The following is a 17,187-nucleotide window of genomic DNA, read 5'->3' as shown; positions in this document are numbered from 1 at the left end:
CTTATTATTTGATTGCTTTTTTTTTTATGTTAAGGGAGTGTGTGAGTTATAATCCATTCCAAAAATATATATATTATTTGAATATAATGCTTTATTAACTTCAGTTACTATGTGAATTTTCCCCAAATAAAAATATCACACAATGGTACGAGTGACAAAAACATCAGCCATTTTTGATTTATGTTTTGAATCTATTCCGTTTCAGTTGATATTTTTTTTCCTGTCTTCATTTGGTCACAGCCACACATCTCATTGACCTTGCCTTGCAGAGCGAGAGTGCCGGCAGATGAAGAAAGCTTACACTGAGGGGCCATCTCAGCCGGTTCAGGGGGCCCCCGGGGCCCTCCATAAAGGGGTGCTTGTGGGTTCCGACTGAGGCTAAAGGTGACAATTACCCCCAAAGATCACATGATCTGTAGATGAAGGAGAAAGCTTTATTGCACAGAATCTCCAGTAAAGGACTGATTTTGTGAAGTTCCAGTATCTAGCATAAAACGAGAAGCTCATGAGAAAATCAGTATTTTTTTATTTTTAAATATGTGACACAAAAAATTAGTTTATTTTAATTTATGCCATTAAATCAATCAAATTTTTCAGGATAATTTAACAGCGGATTTATTTATTGTGCAGAGATTATTGATGCACACTGTGCCCTTGTGGGTCAAACCTATTGAAGACTGCCAGTTCTTGGCTTGTGGTTTCTAAAATGTCAGCTTGAGTGGTTTCTTTGGTGAAGGAACATGATATCATCATGCCATTGAGAATAAAGCTTTCACCTTTAATAGAATCCCCTCTGTGAGTTGGTTAGCTTTCGATGTTGTGTTTTTACCAAGTCTTCGTCAGTGGTTGGTTGGAGGTGTGCAGGTCTGTTTGTATTCCTTTTCATAGGGGTGCTCAAGCCTGGTGTCCCAATGCCACTGCCTATCCATCGAGATTTTTGGTCCTGATCAATAACAAGCTTTTTTGACAATCTTATTTGAGCCAGTCCTTTTCATTGACACCTTTGACACATGAAAAATAATCAATACGTTTCTCTGGAGAGCCATTTTGACCGATATGACCTGTCTGCCCTTTGCGTTCATGTACGTTTTATCCTTTCTGCTAGCTTGGAGGGCGTTTACCTTTCCACAATGGGTGGCATTTTGAGATTCACCAGGGCTTGAGTTCCCGCAGAGTGATTTTTGTCCTTTGAGTGCTGTCTAAAGTCCATTTACTATCTGCGATCCCCTGATCTCCCCCTCCGCTGTCACGTTACTGTGTCAATGTGATGCTCTTTAAACAGTAAAATCAATGTAACTTGCAATTTGGCATACATGCACATGTTTACCTGTATTCTTTCTCACAGGTTCCATTAGTTTTTCTGTCTTAAATTAAATGGGATTTAATGCCTCAGCCAAGAGCCACATGGAGAGACAATGTTAGAAGGGCACGGGTAAGGTTCTTGCAGTATGTTGGGTTGATTTCTTTTTAATGCATATGCAGGGGTCACCTCTATCTTCTCAACCCCCACATCCCCAAGGTCTCCTAACGTACTTCATCAGCCTTGTGTTTTGCGCTTCTCTGTCTTCTTGTGTTGGAGTCTTATGCTTCTCTCTCTGTCTCTTTCTTTCAACCACAAATTTCTCCACAGGTGTTAGGAAGCTCAAAAGGGTTGGTGACTTCCCAAAACTAACAGAGCGCAAAATCCTGGGGTTATCCTCTGCCTCTGAACCCCTATCTTTACCTGTAACCAATACTAAACATGAGTCTTTCAATCTCTCTCTCTCTCTCCTTCTTGGGGATATATACATGTATAAATGCAGTGTTATATATGTATATACCCATCCGAACTGTTGTGTATGTGTGTAAACCAACGTTCCAGCAGCTCAAGAGGCCATCTTTTCCCTCAAGAGCTTTCTCCCGTCTAACAGTATGGATCCTTTTTTGCTTCTCTGTTTCTGTGTAGGTGTCTATAGTCAGCCTTATAGCTAATGCGCTGGGCTACTCCGATCTAGGGCCCATTAAATCACTCAGGACACTAAGGGCCCTGAGACCCCTCAGAGCATTGTCACGTTTTGAAGGGATGAGGGTAAGATACAAAGCTATAGAGCTGATCTCTCTGCATGCCCATTCAGCAGTTACAGCATGCTAGAACTGATCGAGAAAAAAAAAAAAAGCAAACGACAAGGACCACCAAAACCATACCGGGGGATTTTTTTTTTTTTAAAGACAGCCGCCAATGAAAAGGGCCTATCCTTTTCATGCACACCTCTTCTGTACTACATTAATGATCCAGTCATGACGCAGCTGAGATAACTGTGAAACATAGGATGTGAAAAGCATCTCTGTTGCCTAATTTAACTGAAATTGGGTGTATGATTGACTACTAGTTAACTTAAGTAATTGTCAAATTGATCAAAGCTGCCTCATTACAAATAATATTTCAAATTGGCCCTGGAGGGGGAAAAATAGCATGAAAAAATGATTTACAAACCAAACACAACACCATTCAAATCCCTTCTCATTTCACAAAGCATTTGATCTGCAATTGGCTGTTCATTTAGCCTGACTCTCAACTCCTGCTTTTGATGGAGAGCCCCCTTCCTTCCATTTCTGTTACACTGACCCTGTCTCTCAGAGAACAACCAGCAGCACAAACACTTTACCATGATGTCCCCACTTCACTAGTACTACAGCATACTAGATACTCTCGTACACTAAGGACTCAGAGCACATTTGATATAATTGACCCTTGCTAAGCTCCCACCCGGTTTCAGTAACTTGCTCGGTGTGATTCATTGAAATGTGCTCATAAATATGCAAAATTTCAATTGATATTACGCAAAATAGAATGAAGTATGATATAGTAAAGCATTTTTTATCTGCCATCTTTTAAAAAAAAAGATTATGCAGTAACATGATTGAAAGCTGATGGGACTTTGAATCAAGGGAACCGCTAAAAGCCATATTTTATTTTACATTTTATAACTCATTACATTAAATAAATAGAACTGCATCATCCAAATGTTGATGTCCATATTGATGTCATACATGTTCATTTGGGAATGATACATCATATACACTCACCTAAAGGATTATTAGGAACACCATACTAGGGCTGTCACTTTACGTTCGAAAATCGATTGCACAATCGATCGGACCAACCAACACAAGTATCGAAAACGAAAATAGGGAATTGATTTTAACGGCCTTCTCTCAGAGCGCGTCCAGCTCGTCACGACACGCCCGCAGCGAGCACGGGTCACACAGCAACTGCAGGCTCTGACAAACACACATACAAACTATACTATACTTCTGCATAATGTGTCTCTTTTTACAACAAAAATGTGAATTCTGCCGGTATTCAGACAGTCATGCATACAGATACAGATTCGGCCTACAATCGCCTACGTAGGTGAAATTTGTTTCTAATCGTAAACACAGCCATGTTGAAGCCTGCAGTTATGTTTTTCATTGATGTTATGGCAGTCCACTCTGCTTATTGTTTTTAAAGAATCTTGCACTCCTGTTTGTCATTGTGCACGAAACTTCATGCCAATAAATCATCAGAAATATTGCTGACTTGTGCGCGTCTCAAGCGCACTCTTTACGTTCGTCCTAATGCCTGTTAGTTGTCCGTGGATTTGCCTATATTTGGCGCTGAAAATGGAAACGTCTTTAGACATGGAAAATCGATTTTTCAATCGATTCAATGAACATTTATGTCTCAAAAATCGATCAGGATTTTTTCACAAAAGTGACAGCCCTAGACCATACTAATACTGTGTTTGACTCCCTTTCGCCTTCAGAACTGCCTTAATTCTACGTGGCATTGATTCAACAAGGTGCTGAAAGCATTCTTTAGAAATGTTGGCCCATATTGATAGGATAGCATCTTGCAGTTGATGGAGATTTGTGGGATGCACATCCAGGGCACGAAGCTCCCGTTCCACCACATCCCAAAGATGCTCTATTGGGTTGAGATCTGGTGACTGTGGGGGCCATTTTAGTACAGTGAACTCATTGTCATGTTCAAGAAACCAATTTGAAATGATTCGAGCTTTGTGACATGGTGCATTATCCTGCTGAAAGTAGCCATCAGAGGATGGGTACATGGTGGCCATAAAGGGATGGACATGGTCAGAAACAATGCTCAGGTAGGCCGTGGCATTTAAACGATGCCCAACTGGCACTAAGGGGCCTAAAGTGTGCCAAGAAAACATCCCCCACACCATTACACCACCACCACCAGCCTGCACAGTGGTAACAAGGCATGATGGATCCATGTTCTCATTCTGTTTACGCCAAATTCTGACTCTACCATCTGAATGTCTCAACAGAAATCGAGACTCATCAGACCAGGCAACATTTTTCCAGTCTTCAACTGTCCAATTTTGGTGAGCTCTTGCAAATTGTAGCCTCTCTATCCTATTTGTAGTGGAGATGAGTGGTACCCGGTGGGGTCTTCTGCTGTTGTAGCCCATCCGCCTCAAGGTTGTGCGTGTTGTGGCTTCACAAATGCTTTGCTGCATACCTCGGTTGTAACGAGTGGTTATTTCAGTCAAAGTTGCTCTTCTATCAGCTTGAATCAGTCGGCCCATTCTCCTCTGACCTCTAGCATCAACAAGGCATTTTCGCCCACAGGACTGCCGCATACTGGATGTTTTTCCCTTTTCACACCATTCTTTGTAAACCCCAGAAATGGTTGTGCGTGAAAATCCCAGTAACTGAGCAGATTGTGAAATACTCAGACCGACCCGTCTGGCACCAACAACCATGCCACGCTCAAAATTGCTTAAATCACCTTTCTTTCCCATTCTGACATTCAGTTTGGAGTTCAGGAGATTGTCTTGACCAAGACCACACCCCTAAATGCATTGAAGCAACTGCCATGTGATTGGTTGATTACATAATTGCATTAATGAGAAATTGAACAGGTGTTCTTAATAATCCTTTAGGTGAGTGCAATGGTATGATTATAATCCACATCATGCACTTGTAAAGATTGATTTAATGATTTAAAAAAATACTTCACATACTTCACTCTTTAGTTTGTCCCTATAGCAGCAATGTTTTACCATAATTTTAAAATGTATTAAAATTGAAAACAGTTATTTTAATTTGTAATAATATTTGTCTAGATAAATGCACCTTGGTGAGCATAAGAAACTTCTCTCAAAAACATATATATATATATATATATATATATAAAAACGATCATTAACCCCACACTTTTGGAATGCTAGTATAATTGTTGTAAGATTGTAAAATTACCATTGATATGAATTATTAAAGAGCCAAATGAGCCAGATATGGCATATAGCAAGAATGCAGAGCTTAGCAAAAATTCAATTGGTCAATGTGAAACTTGCTTTTTTTACTTTAGTCAAAGTGCAAGAATACATCAGAGTGACAGTTTAACCAGAAATGATAATTGCCTGTGAGTGCTGAATGTTTGAACACATGCATGTCATCCATAGTCATCATCTTAACAAATTTGGCAAAGTTAGGTTCTTGACGCACTTGATGGTTGTGAACAGTTGCACCTGGTTGTTGTCACTTTCAGTCTTTCTTCTCTTACCTGTGGACTGGTTGCCCTGAGCTTCTGTACCCTCACCTCCTCCCTGCCCCTCATCTGCAGCACCGTGCAGCCCCCCCTTCCCTCCCTCCCTCCCTTCATTTCACACTGTTCACTTCAGCCCATCTGGCCCCGCGCTGCCCAGCCCAGAGCAGCGTTTGAGGAGCCAATCCGCTGGAGGCACACCTCACCCCTCTTTGCTTGTCTAGGATCTGCACATGGGACTGTAAAAAGAAAAACCCTGAGTCTAAGAGGGGATATATTTGCTAAGCTTCTGTATCTATTTGTATTTTCCAGCTGGTTTCCCTTTGAAGCCTTTAGCAATGTGGAGTGGATGATGTCTTTTAGATTTGATTAGTTAGGGCATTTATAAAAGTTACTAATAATCAGTGGTTTTATAATAGCCAACACAGAAGCTTAGGAAATGTGCAAGACTTTGGAATTCAGAACAAGTGTGAAGCCTGTAGTTTTTATTTTCAAACAGTGTGAAGCGTAAAGTAATCAGAGTAAAGAGATTCTGTGATCTCACACTGCTGTTATGACAAAAGGTATATCTGAACCCAAAAATGACAGACAAGGTTTCTCAGTTATCAAAATTAAAGCTGTATTTTATGTTATTTTTGCACTTATATATAAATCTACTAACAGGGCTCCAGACTGCAACTAAAATGGTCAAATATTTGCGACCAATAATCTAAAATCTAGTCACCATTGTTGATAGTTTGTTTGCATCCATATGCGGTTTTGTCAGATATATTCTTGTTAGATCGTACACAAAGAACAGTGCAAACCATGATGTCCATCCCGCTTTGAAAAAATTACTCTTGTGAAGCAGTTCATTTTAATTTGTTTAAGATTCATGACACGAACATGCTTGTGATTTAGTCGTCTGAGTCAGACTTGCTCAGTCAGTGAATCATTCAGGCAATATGTTCCCTTGCTGAACCCCAATTCCTTTTCAATCCAATTAGAAATGAACCAGGAACTATTACTTATATAATAAAAAAATAAAAATATTTTACTTTATTTTTGGCTTTTTTAAAATGTTTTATTTTAAGAGCCAGTGGCTCCCTAGTCATTTTTATTTTATTCTGGAGCACTGTTATAGCATTTTATGGCATTTTATTTGATAGTTTTTTGTAATTATTTTGTGTCTGTCTTTCTGTCTTCTATCTCTTAATACCTTTAGTATTGTATTTAGATTAGACTGTCATTTTTGGGTGAATCAAAATGGTTTTCATAATTTGTTCTGTTTATGTACCTATAATTGGATTCATGAGGGTGTGTGAAATAAATTTTATGTAACCTGTAGTAACATATTAGTCAAAGTACAGAGAGAACAATGAGTTCTTGCCCTAGTGAATAGTCGATATCAATGTTCATCAACTGATATGCTGTTTTGTTTGAAATTAGCACAAAAAAAGTTAAAAATTAATAAATGATTTGACAAGGAGACACAACTTTGAAGAGAAAAAACCTGCTTAGACTGTGGAGTGTTTGCCATTTTTAAAAGCCAATTCTCTGACCTGATACAACAACCCAGTATATTAGGAAATAAATCTTGTTTGATGTATGTTTTGATTAACTGGAAATCGATTGACCTTATTCAATCATTCTACCCTAACAAACATTTATCAAACCCCAGCCAGTTTTGAAATGGCAGAAATCTCTCCACACTGCTGCCTCTCCTGTCCATTTATTTATTAATTTGAACGGTTCTTGAGATTGCACAAAGATGTCATGTAACACGCATGTCCTGTTTAATTGCCAATCCACATTATGCACTTTTGAAAGCCATTTTCCCTCACTTTAATATCTGTGTCGATTCTCACAAAGATATTTTATGTCTATGTGACATTTGAACATGTAGTCTCTATTGAAAGATGGACGGTAATTCTCCTGACAAGTGCTTTTTCCTGGGGGTCTTTTCCTTTAATCTTAAGCACTCCAAATTCTTACCTAGTCTATCATTATTACTTGTCCTGTATTTCTCTTTGAATACGCAAAACAAATCAGCAGTCAAAAAAAGCACCAGCTAAAGTCAGACTGGTCCCTTGCACTTGCTGAGAGAATCCTGCTGTCCTTTGTGCCTCTCTGTGTGTTTAAGGGGGGAATATGGCTCCACTTTTCAGTATGTGAGAGATCTGCATGCTCAGCTGCCTGCCTGAGAGCTGCGGCTCGGCTGCCTAACACAGTTAGTGAGCGTCTCCTGACACGCTCTGCTCATTGCTAATCACTGATGGACAGTGTCCTGACTGGGATGGTGGGGGAGGGGAGGGACGTGGAGGCAAAAGGGGTGCGGGGAGGATGGGTTGATGTAAAATGTTTTATGTTACTCAAGCTTGCCATGGCTACGTTAAAGTAGTTGGGTGGTGGGTTGTAGTTTTAAGGGTGCAAATGTTTGCTTTGGGTATGTAGAAGTCGTTGTGTGAGTCTGGGTGGCATATTTGTATGGAAAGTGTCGCATTCATTTTTATAAATATACTGCTAAGTCAGATGGCTACTATTTAGGGCCATGGTCCTGGAAGACCCCAGCACCTCACGTTTTATTAGTACCGGTAGTACTTTTAGGTCTCAATATGCATAAAATATATATTAATAAAGGAGAAAAATACCCAAATAACCTGCTGTTTCCACAGAGATTCTGAATTGTGTGTCTGACACTTTACTCCTCTACAGTGGCCTCTTAGGTCACGTAACTGTGTCAGCATGTTGGATGTAGTGTGTCAAGATTGTATTCGTACAACACGCCTGAATACTTACTTCTCGACTGTTAAAAAAAAAGTTAATTCTGTAAGTTCTTCATCAAATCTAGTATGTCATTTTGGACACATCTATCCATGTTGTGCAGTGCTGGGGTAGTCCAGGACCAGAAAAGAGAATCACTTATTTTTGAGATTCAAAAGATTTCTTGAAACTAGTATATGAAAGAAATAATGTTAACTGTGTAAAGGTCGTAGGCCACCCAAGAAAAACAAAATTTTTGTTTAAAGCTATTTGTGCTGACAGGTTTCCCAAACCTCTTCTCCAACCACACATTCCAACAACCAATACATTTATGACAGCATCTTTCATACTTTCTGAAAAATGACTTTGGGAATGAATTGGGAGATCTTTTGGTATAACAAGGCTAAATTCCTTGCAAACACAATGAAAAACTGCTTGCAGCTGAAGTCTGCTGTAATACTTTTATTTTTAGTTTAGACCCCTTGACCTGAAGTTGTCTCCTGTGTGTGAAAACAACAAAAAAGCAGCTTAAGTCAAGCAAAGAATTATAGCAAGAACTTGAAAACATTTTTATCATACCGTTAGCTGTTTTCTTGGATGGCCATGTGACTGAAACATGAATTAAAGAGAGAATTTGTTAAAAATTTGAACGTGAGCAATGTTCATAGTGGCATTCTTTGTTTGTTGTGCCATCCAAATATGCAGCCACAAATGTGAGTGTTTGAATGTGTTTCTGTGTTTGCTAGGCCATTTCCCATCTCTTACACTATACCGCCTTGTCTGCCCTACTCTGCTCTAGGTGGTAGTCAACGCCTTGGTGGGTGCCATCCCTTCCATTATGAATGTGTTGCTGGTTTGCCTCATCTTTTGGCTGATTTTCAGTATCATGGGTGTCAACCTGTTTGCGGGGAAGTACTACTACTGCTACAACCAGACGGAAAAGGCATACTTCGATATCGAAACGGTCAACAACAAATCAGATTGCCTATATTTGATGCAACAGAACTTCACTGAGGTGCGCTGGAAGAACGTCAAAATCAACTTTGACAATGTGGGCGCTGGTTACTTAGCTCTGCTACAAGTGGTAAGTGTGTTTTAGTCTCTTGTAAGATGGTACACTGGCTAAAAAAATAGTGTTGATATAACACTGATATTAACTTTCCCTTTCTAACTCTAAGGCAACCTTTAAAGGATGGATGGACATCATGTACGCAGCAGTTGACTCTCGAAAGGTGAGATTTTTGAGCAATCCTAACTGCAACCTGAATCAAAGTACCTGTTTAAAATATATTTCTCTCCTCAGGTGGGAGACCAGCCGAAGTATGAGGACAACATCTACATGTACATCTATTTTGTCATCTTTATTATATTCGGCTCTTTCTTCACCCTCAACCTCTTCATTGGTGTCATCATCGATAACTTCAACCAGCAAAAGAAAAAGATAAGTGTCCACTTTTTACCTTCACTTTAAACTATTTGCTCATTCTAAAAAGTGGTTTTCACATTGACTTTTGCTTTTTGAGTAGATTTTAACCAAATGTTATTTATGACTATACTTTGGAGGTCAGGATATATTCATGACCGAGGAACAGAAGAAGTACTACAATGCTATGAAGAAGCTTGGCTCAAAGAAACCACAGAAACCCATACCCAGACCCCAGGTACATTACTGTAAAAAAGTGATACTGTGCCTACTGACTTGACACAAATAGAGTCCTAATTTGTGCTATTTTTTCTCTTCTTCAGAACAAGCTTCAGGGGATGGTGTTTGACTTTGTGACACAGCAGGTCTTTGATATTTCCATCATGATCCTCATCTGTTTGAATATGGTCACCATGATGGTTGAGACTGATGATCAGTCACAAGAGACCGAAAACATTTTGTACTGGGTTAACTTCATCTTCATTGTGTCCTTCACCTCTGAATTTGTCCTGAAGCTCTTTGCACTGCGTCATTATTACTTCACCAACGGCTGGAACATATTTGACTGTGTTGTGGTCATTCTCTCTATCGTGGGTAAGTGAACAATGTTTCATGGGCTTTTTTATTTACGCTTTGAAATACATCACTTTATTTTTTGGCTAATTTTGTCCTCTTCTTCTCTTTGTTTCTTATCACCCAAACTACAGGTATGTTCTTGGCTGACCTGATTGAGAAGTACTTTGTGTCTCCAACATTGTTCAGGGTAATCCGTCTGGCTCGAATTGGGCGTATCTTGCGTCTGATCAAAGGAGCAAAGGGCATTCGGACTTTACTGTTTGCCCTGATGATGTCACTGCCGGCCCTGTTCAATATCGGCCTTCTGCTGTTCTTGGTCATGTTCATCTTTTCTATTTTTGGCATGTCAAACTTTGCCTATGTGAAGCGGGAGGCTGGCATAGATGACATGTATAACTTTGAAACATTTGGGAATAGTATGATCTGTCTGTTCATGATAACCACCTCAGCGGGATGGGACGGCCTTCTCGCTCCCATTCTCAATTACCCACCGGATTGCGATCCGAAGAAGGAGAATCCAGGTACTACGGTGAAAGGTAACTGCGGAAACCCTTCAGTGGGCATCTTTTTCTTCGTCATGTACATTATTGTCTCGTTTCTCATCGTGGTAAACATGTACATCGCCATCATTCTGGAGAACTTCAGCGTCGCCACAGAGGAGAGCGCTGACCCACTTTGTGAGGACGACTTTGAGTCCTTCTATGAGATTTGGGAAAAGTTTGACCCCACTGCTTCCCAGTTCATTACCTTTGCCAAGCTGGGTGATTTCGCTGACACTCTGGAGCACCCGCTGCGCGTTCCCAAGCCCAACACTATAGAGTTGATCGCCATGGATCTGCCTATGGTTAGCGGCGACCGCATTCACTGCCTAGACATCTTGTTTGCCTTCACCAAGCGTGTGCTGGGGGATAGCGGCGACCTGGACATGATGCGGCAACAGATGGAGGAGCGATTCATTGCTGCCAATCCTTCCAAAGTGTCTTTTGAGCCTATCACCACCACTATGCGCCGCAAGCAGGAGCATATGTCTGCCTCAGTCATCCAGCGCTCTTACCGGGCATATCTTATTCGGAGAGGCTTCATCTGCAAGCGCTTGCTCGGCAGCAGCAGGCTGGAGAACGGCGGGACCAATCGGGAAAAGAAAGAGAGCACACCTTCTACTGCCTCGCTGCCGTCCTACGACAGCGTGACCAAACCTGAGAAGGAGAAGTTGGAGGAGAGTGACAGAAAGGGCAAAAACCAAAAAGATGTCAAGGAATCTAAGTGTTAGGAACGATGGAGACCGAACTCCGGAGTCGAGACTGAAACTATCTGTTCTAACAAATGTATAGAAAATCATTTGCAACAAAAAACACAGAGATCTTTGGGGGAAAAGGTTGTTTACAGACAACAAATGCACCGGTGCAACAGGAAAGCAGCTTGGTTTTTTACAGCTTTGATGATGACCAAACCAACCTATGAGCTTACTGTCTTACATTTGTGCTTAGTGACCAAGATTTTACTGTTCCAACTGCAGCCAAAAGGCACTTACAAGTAGAAATAAAATAATGACCAATGGCAGACATCTTTGATAGGGACCACCTGCCAAAGGACGAAGCAGTACAAAGTAAACTCATTAGATGGATTCCTTTGCACCACCATGTGTGGAGTTCAGCATTCCTCCGATACGGACATCCCTTTCAAACACTACACTGCCGAAATCCGACGGAAACCTCCGCTCATCCCAGGAGGATTCTGGGGTGTTGTATTTTAACCATAGGTGAACCAGTAATAACGATGTTAAATCAATCATGTGGAGTGTCCGCAGAAAAAAAACCAGAACAATATGCAAGGGTTTTCCGTTGTTGTGATGAATATCTCACCTTATTTGACCCACAAAAATGAGGGAAAAAGTTCAGCCCATGTCATTCACCTCGTCATCATCTCTTTGTTATACTTACAGGAAAAAAAAGACATTTTATACATGGGCTTTCACATCGATAATGGGTTGGGGATTATCAGGGTTTTGACTTGGGCTGAAAGGTACTTACTCAGACCGAGTTCCTGGTAAATAAATAATTAATTGTGCTCGTTCAATGCATAGAAATGATTTGCATGGTGGCATGTTTTGATCAGGAATCATGCATGTATAATCATAGTCCACTTGACACTACTACTCAAACCACATCAGTGGCTTGACCATACTTTCGATACTGTCCACTAGTAATCAAATTAAATAGATATAGCTGGGAAATGATTGGTCAATAGCAACATATTTAACTACTGGCTATGACAAGTATATTTATACTTACCCCTCGTAAAGCTTACTTCCTGATTAACCGGTTCTCACACCATGCGTCATGTGTGTATTTTAAGGTGGCCGATCAAAGCTATTCATTCGTTTGGATATACAGTGTGGCAACTGCACATTCCACCCATAGAGGTGTTTCACTGCCCTGGACTTGAGAAGTTGGGAGGAAAATTTGGAGAAACGATTTAACTCTAATCAAATCTTGGGTTCATAAACCTTGATTTGTTTTTTTACACCAGCAATATAATTCAACTGCCCCTCAATGTGCAGCTGAGGCTCTAGTTGGGCCTTCAATAGATCTTCAAAAGGTATAGCCATAAGGTACATGCCATTTTAACCCTTACAATGCTTTGTCAGACCTCAGTGGGAGGCAATCTCTTCGATTTTCCTGGAGGTACTTGTCTTCATGTCAGCACATCCTCATGTTTACCATTTAAAGGGGTTGTCAGTTGTGTTAGCATCTTGTTTTGTCTTAAAGATGTTGAGGAAAGCACTCGAGTAGCCATTTTTAATGCATCCTGTAGATGTTAATAGCTTTCTCCTTGTTGAATGAAAAAGTGACTCATGAGCATTTGGTATAGCTCGGATTATACACGTAAAACTGGCCTTACACAGCAGGAAAACAAAGCAGGCGACAGTTTTAGAATGAAGTGATGAGTACTTGTGTTGTCTGATAGCATGCAGTTTATGATGGTGATACTACAAATTGGCTTTTTTTACCTATGTTGCTACCTCTTGAGCAAACTGCCATCCTTTCTTGCTCTGGGTGCAATGGAAATTGATTCAATTTGCAACAGTAATTCTAACGTTTACAGTAATTTGAGTTTCATTACCTCTTCTGTTCGGTAGGAATGAATGCTTATTCTGGTGTGGGCTAGCCCAGTATAAGGTGTTACGGTGGACCACAGACAACATAATACAATGCTGATATAAACTGTAGGTATAGGTTTATGAAAGATCATAGGACATCTCAAACTGCTGGGTCAGTAGACGTACGCCACCAGAGCCAGAGTGCTGGAGAAAGTACCAGTTTACAAACCCACTTCCTCTACTTCTTAGACCTGTTGGTCTGCTTACTGCCTGAGATCTCTAAATCAGCATGGGTGCTGTGGACTTATACCAAATGAAGCCTGGTGAAACACTTAGACTACCATGTAGTTTCCCCCAACTCCCATTTTAGTTCAGACGTGAAATGAAAAATCACTCTCACTCACTGTATGACAAGTTAATGTATCATTCAATGTACAGGAGGGGGCTATGATGTACATGGCACAATTGCTGAAAAGAATGAACTTTTTGAGGAAAACTATAAGCATTGTAATATATTATTTTCTTTTAAATGGCATGCTTTGTTGTGGGTTTTGTAAATACAGAATTTTAAAGAATTACTGCTATTACTCTAATAATAAATTATAACAATGATATAGAATGGCTTCCAGCTGATGCCCTTGTCACATATTTTAATTTTTTGTTTTTCTAACACATTTCACTTTTGATAAAGGGAACTGAATGATATAATGTATCAAGAATACTCTTTTAGACAAAGAATATACAGTACCTGTCAAAAGTTTGGAAATCCAAAATACAGTAAAAGCAGTAATATAGCAAAATATTACAAATTAAAAGAACTGTTTTCTTTTGAATACTTTTTAAAATGTCATGTTTTCCTGTCACCATCATTACTTCAGTCTTCGGTGTCGCATGATCCTTCAGAAATCATTCTAATATGCTGATTTGGTGCTCAAAAATTTTGTTTTTAATAATTAAAATAGAAAACAATTATTTTAAATTGTAATAATATTTCACAATATGACTCTTTTTACTGTATTTTTGATTAAATAAATGCAGCCTTGGTGAGCATAAGAGACTTCTTTCAAAACATAAAAAAAATTAGTTTCCAAACTTTTGACAGGATATACATATGAAAGGATATACAAATGAGCACTGTAATATTTCATTTATATGCAACGTGTCCAGTGGATGTAGAAAAAAAATTATGTTGGAGACGAACTCGCGCACGATTGTTATCAGCGCTGCTTGGATGTTTTAATCTGATACTGTATGACGAGAGGGTTATGCAACCAGCACATCTCTGTAACCTTGAGGTTTTATAGACATACACAAACACATTTACACGTGAATGCACATATATGCGTCGTCCTGCCTATGGACATTGTGTGGTCACCCACCCGAGCCTGAAAGTCTAAAACAGTCACAGAGCAGTTCATGTATTCTACTCTAAAGGCCTCCCCGAACACTTCAGTGCCGGTACTCGTGGGCCTGAACAACAGTTTTGTATGCATTTCGTATCCGGTTTTTATGTGTTCAGTGGTCTGTTTCTAGTGCTACTTCACTAATTGTCGTGTGCCTTTTTCTACATTTTCTCCATGTTCCTACATTTTCTGGATTGCATTTCACTGCAATTTTGGAGGATGATGCCATATTTAACATTTAGTTGATGGTGGGGGAAAGACAGGAGAATGCAAAATGGAGCACAATGCAAATCAGGGACTATAGTCTGAACAAGGCGTCTGGTGTAATGCCAGAGGAACACTGAAACCAACCAAGAAAACAAGCCCACTTCTTCCAGATTTGATGTTACGAAATCTTCTGATGTTTTGTTTTCTGTACTTTGTGTATCATCCACTTGGCTTGTAAAAAAAAAGAAAAGAAAAAAAAGTATAGCTTGCCTTCAGACTTTTATGTTCTTTCCATCTTTGAAACTCACTTTTGTATCGATATTCAGTTACTGGACTTCCATTTTTAGCATGACTAAAATGCTTTCCATTTTGCTGAAAAGATTTCAAAAGTGCTTTTCAAACTGTTGTTTTGTTTGACACAGTGTTGTAGGAGGACATATAGTTGGTGTGTATGGCACAACCACTGGAACTCTTAGTAAGAACATATAAAAGATTGTCTTAATTTGAGCACGAAACTTTTTAACAATAAAGCAGCCTTCCAGTTGCACAGAGTCGTCACTGATTTTGTTGAACGTGATTGAGAAGACAGACACATTTAGTGCCCATATGACATCAGGAAATCTTAATCTGCTACACTCATGACTAGCCCTCCATAAAACTATTAATGCATGCTTTACTGATAATTTTATTCTTTTATAATTGATAATTTGGTCTTCAATTACTTCTCATTTTGTTCCAATCCTGTATGAATTTATTTCTTCTGTGGATCACAATAAAATCTTTTTTTTTAAATACATCCTTAACATTTTTCGAAAATCTTTTGTGTTCTGCAGAAGAAAGTGATCTCAAACCCTTCATTTTGTGAGAATTTTGAGATCATTGAGTTTGTCTTTCAAATAAGTCTGAGATAGGATCTGCTTCTATCGGCGTCACTGCAGATTATGGCAAGAAATGCTCCTCTGCTCATCTAGTAAGTCATGGTTTAGCAGAGAGATCAATAGAAAGCTATAGCTGTGAGCTTAAGTATCAATGACACTCATCTGAATAACCTCAGGGGGAGTGCATCCCGACCACTAGCTCTTGGTTGAATTGATTTGCACTTTTACCAGTATAGCATTGGTTAAAGGATTAGTTCAGCCAATAATGAAAATAGAGTTATAATTTACTTGACCTTATGTTACTTTTCTCTGTGTTACCCGAAAGGAGAAAAATTCTAATAATGTATGTCATTTTTTTCCATGGAATTGGGGACTGAAGCCTTTACGCTTCCAAAAAAAAACCCCACAAAAGCATCATAAATGTTGTCCAAATGACATGTGTACTCTATTTCAAACCATAAGCCATAAAAAAGCTTTTGAGAAACCAACTGAAATATAAGTCACTCTTCACTCATAATCTTGCCCGTGACTTGATCTTGAGAACCGAATTTGTCAGATTTATGAATGAATGGAACTCAGGGGGCCTCAAGAGGACTTCTTATCCTTAATCCTTATCCAGTAGTTTAAGAACGACTGGAAAAAATCATCAGGGCCTTTGAATATTGTTGTGGACAGGGGGCCTTGGAGTCAAATGGTTGAGAACCACTGACCAATGTCCCAAGTTTATCTATAGTTTATCCAAATAATTAAAAAAATAATAATAATTGTATATAATTTTGTTCTTCACCATGTCCCTAAGGGCTCATTGCCTTATATGAACTAAATTTTTTACCCCTTCATTAAATAACGAATAAAAAAAAAAAAAAAAAAAAAAGTATGGTTTTGTGAATAATGCTTGAATCAGGTGGATCACACTTTTTTGTGTGTGTCATTTTGGAGCTTGACCGCACCAGTCCTCGTTTAGGCTGCTCTGGGGAATCTGGATGTTCTTCATAAAATTATGTTCCGTGGAAGAAGGTCAGTCAGAAGTTAAATTTTTGGTTTCTGTTGCCTTTAAAATAAGACGGTAGAAATGAAAATATCTAAAATTAGAACAAAAGAGACAGAAGCTAGCGCGAACATTAATGAATCTACCTCTTCCTCGCCTCCATTTCACAGCTGAGCAGGATTCTGTCCCTGCTCTCTTTCTGCAAGTCACCAGGCTTGTTCTCTTGCTCCCCTCCTCCTCCTTTAGCCTACGTGTATCGCCAAACCTTACGAAGCACGATATCCCACCCCCACCCATCGGTGCCACAGCCATTCATGGTAAGGACCTG

The 17,187-nt window shown here is 39.5% G+C and overlaps 1 protein-coding gene across 5 annotated transcripts in view; it reads left to right on the top strand.

Annotated features, from left to right (window-relative positions):
- The window catches only part of scn8aa (sodium channel, voltage gated, type VIII, alpha subunit a), a 61,551-nt gene extending 47,535 nt beyond the window's left edge, over positions 1-14,016 (top strand). For all 5 annotated transcript variants that reach the window (XM_056238712.1, XM_056238710.1, XM_056238708.1 and 2 more), the window contains 7 exons: positions 1,946-2,068; positions 9,084-9,368; positions 9,463-9,516; positions 9,588-9,725; positions 9,841-9,945; positions 10,031-10,301; positions 10,415-14,016. In XM_056238712.1, the coding sequence (XP_056094687.1) occupies positions 1,946-2,068; positions 9,084-9,368; positions 9,463-9,516; positions 9,588-9,725; positions 9,841-9,945; positions 10,031-10,301; positions 10,415-11,553 (2,115 nt within the window). In that variant the 3' untranslated portion in view covers positions 11,554-14,016. The remainder of the gene's footprint in view (positions 1-1,945; positions 2,069-9,083; positions 9,369-9,462; positions 9,517-9,587; positions 9,726-9,840; positions 9,946-10,030; positions 10,302-10,414) is intronic.
- The last annotated feature ends 3,171 nt before the right edge of the window (positions 14,017-17,187 follow it).

Source organism: Rhinichthys klamathensis, unplaced genomic scaffold (assembly GCF_029890125.1).
Source record: "Rhinichthys klamathensis goyatoka isolate OS25496 unplaced genomic scaffold, OSU_Roscu_1.1 h1tg000020l_1, whole genome shotgun sequence".
Taxonomy (NCBI): domain Eukaryota; kingdom Metazoa; phylum Chordata; class Actinopteri; order Cypriniformes; family Leuciscidae; genus Rhinichthys; species Rhinichthys klamathensis.
Note: the sequence above shows the minus strand (reverse complement) of the source record. Positions and strands in the feature narration are given on the sequence as shown.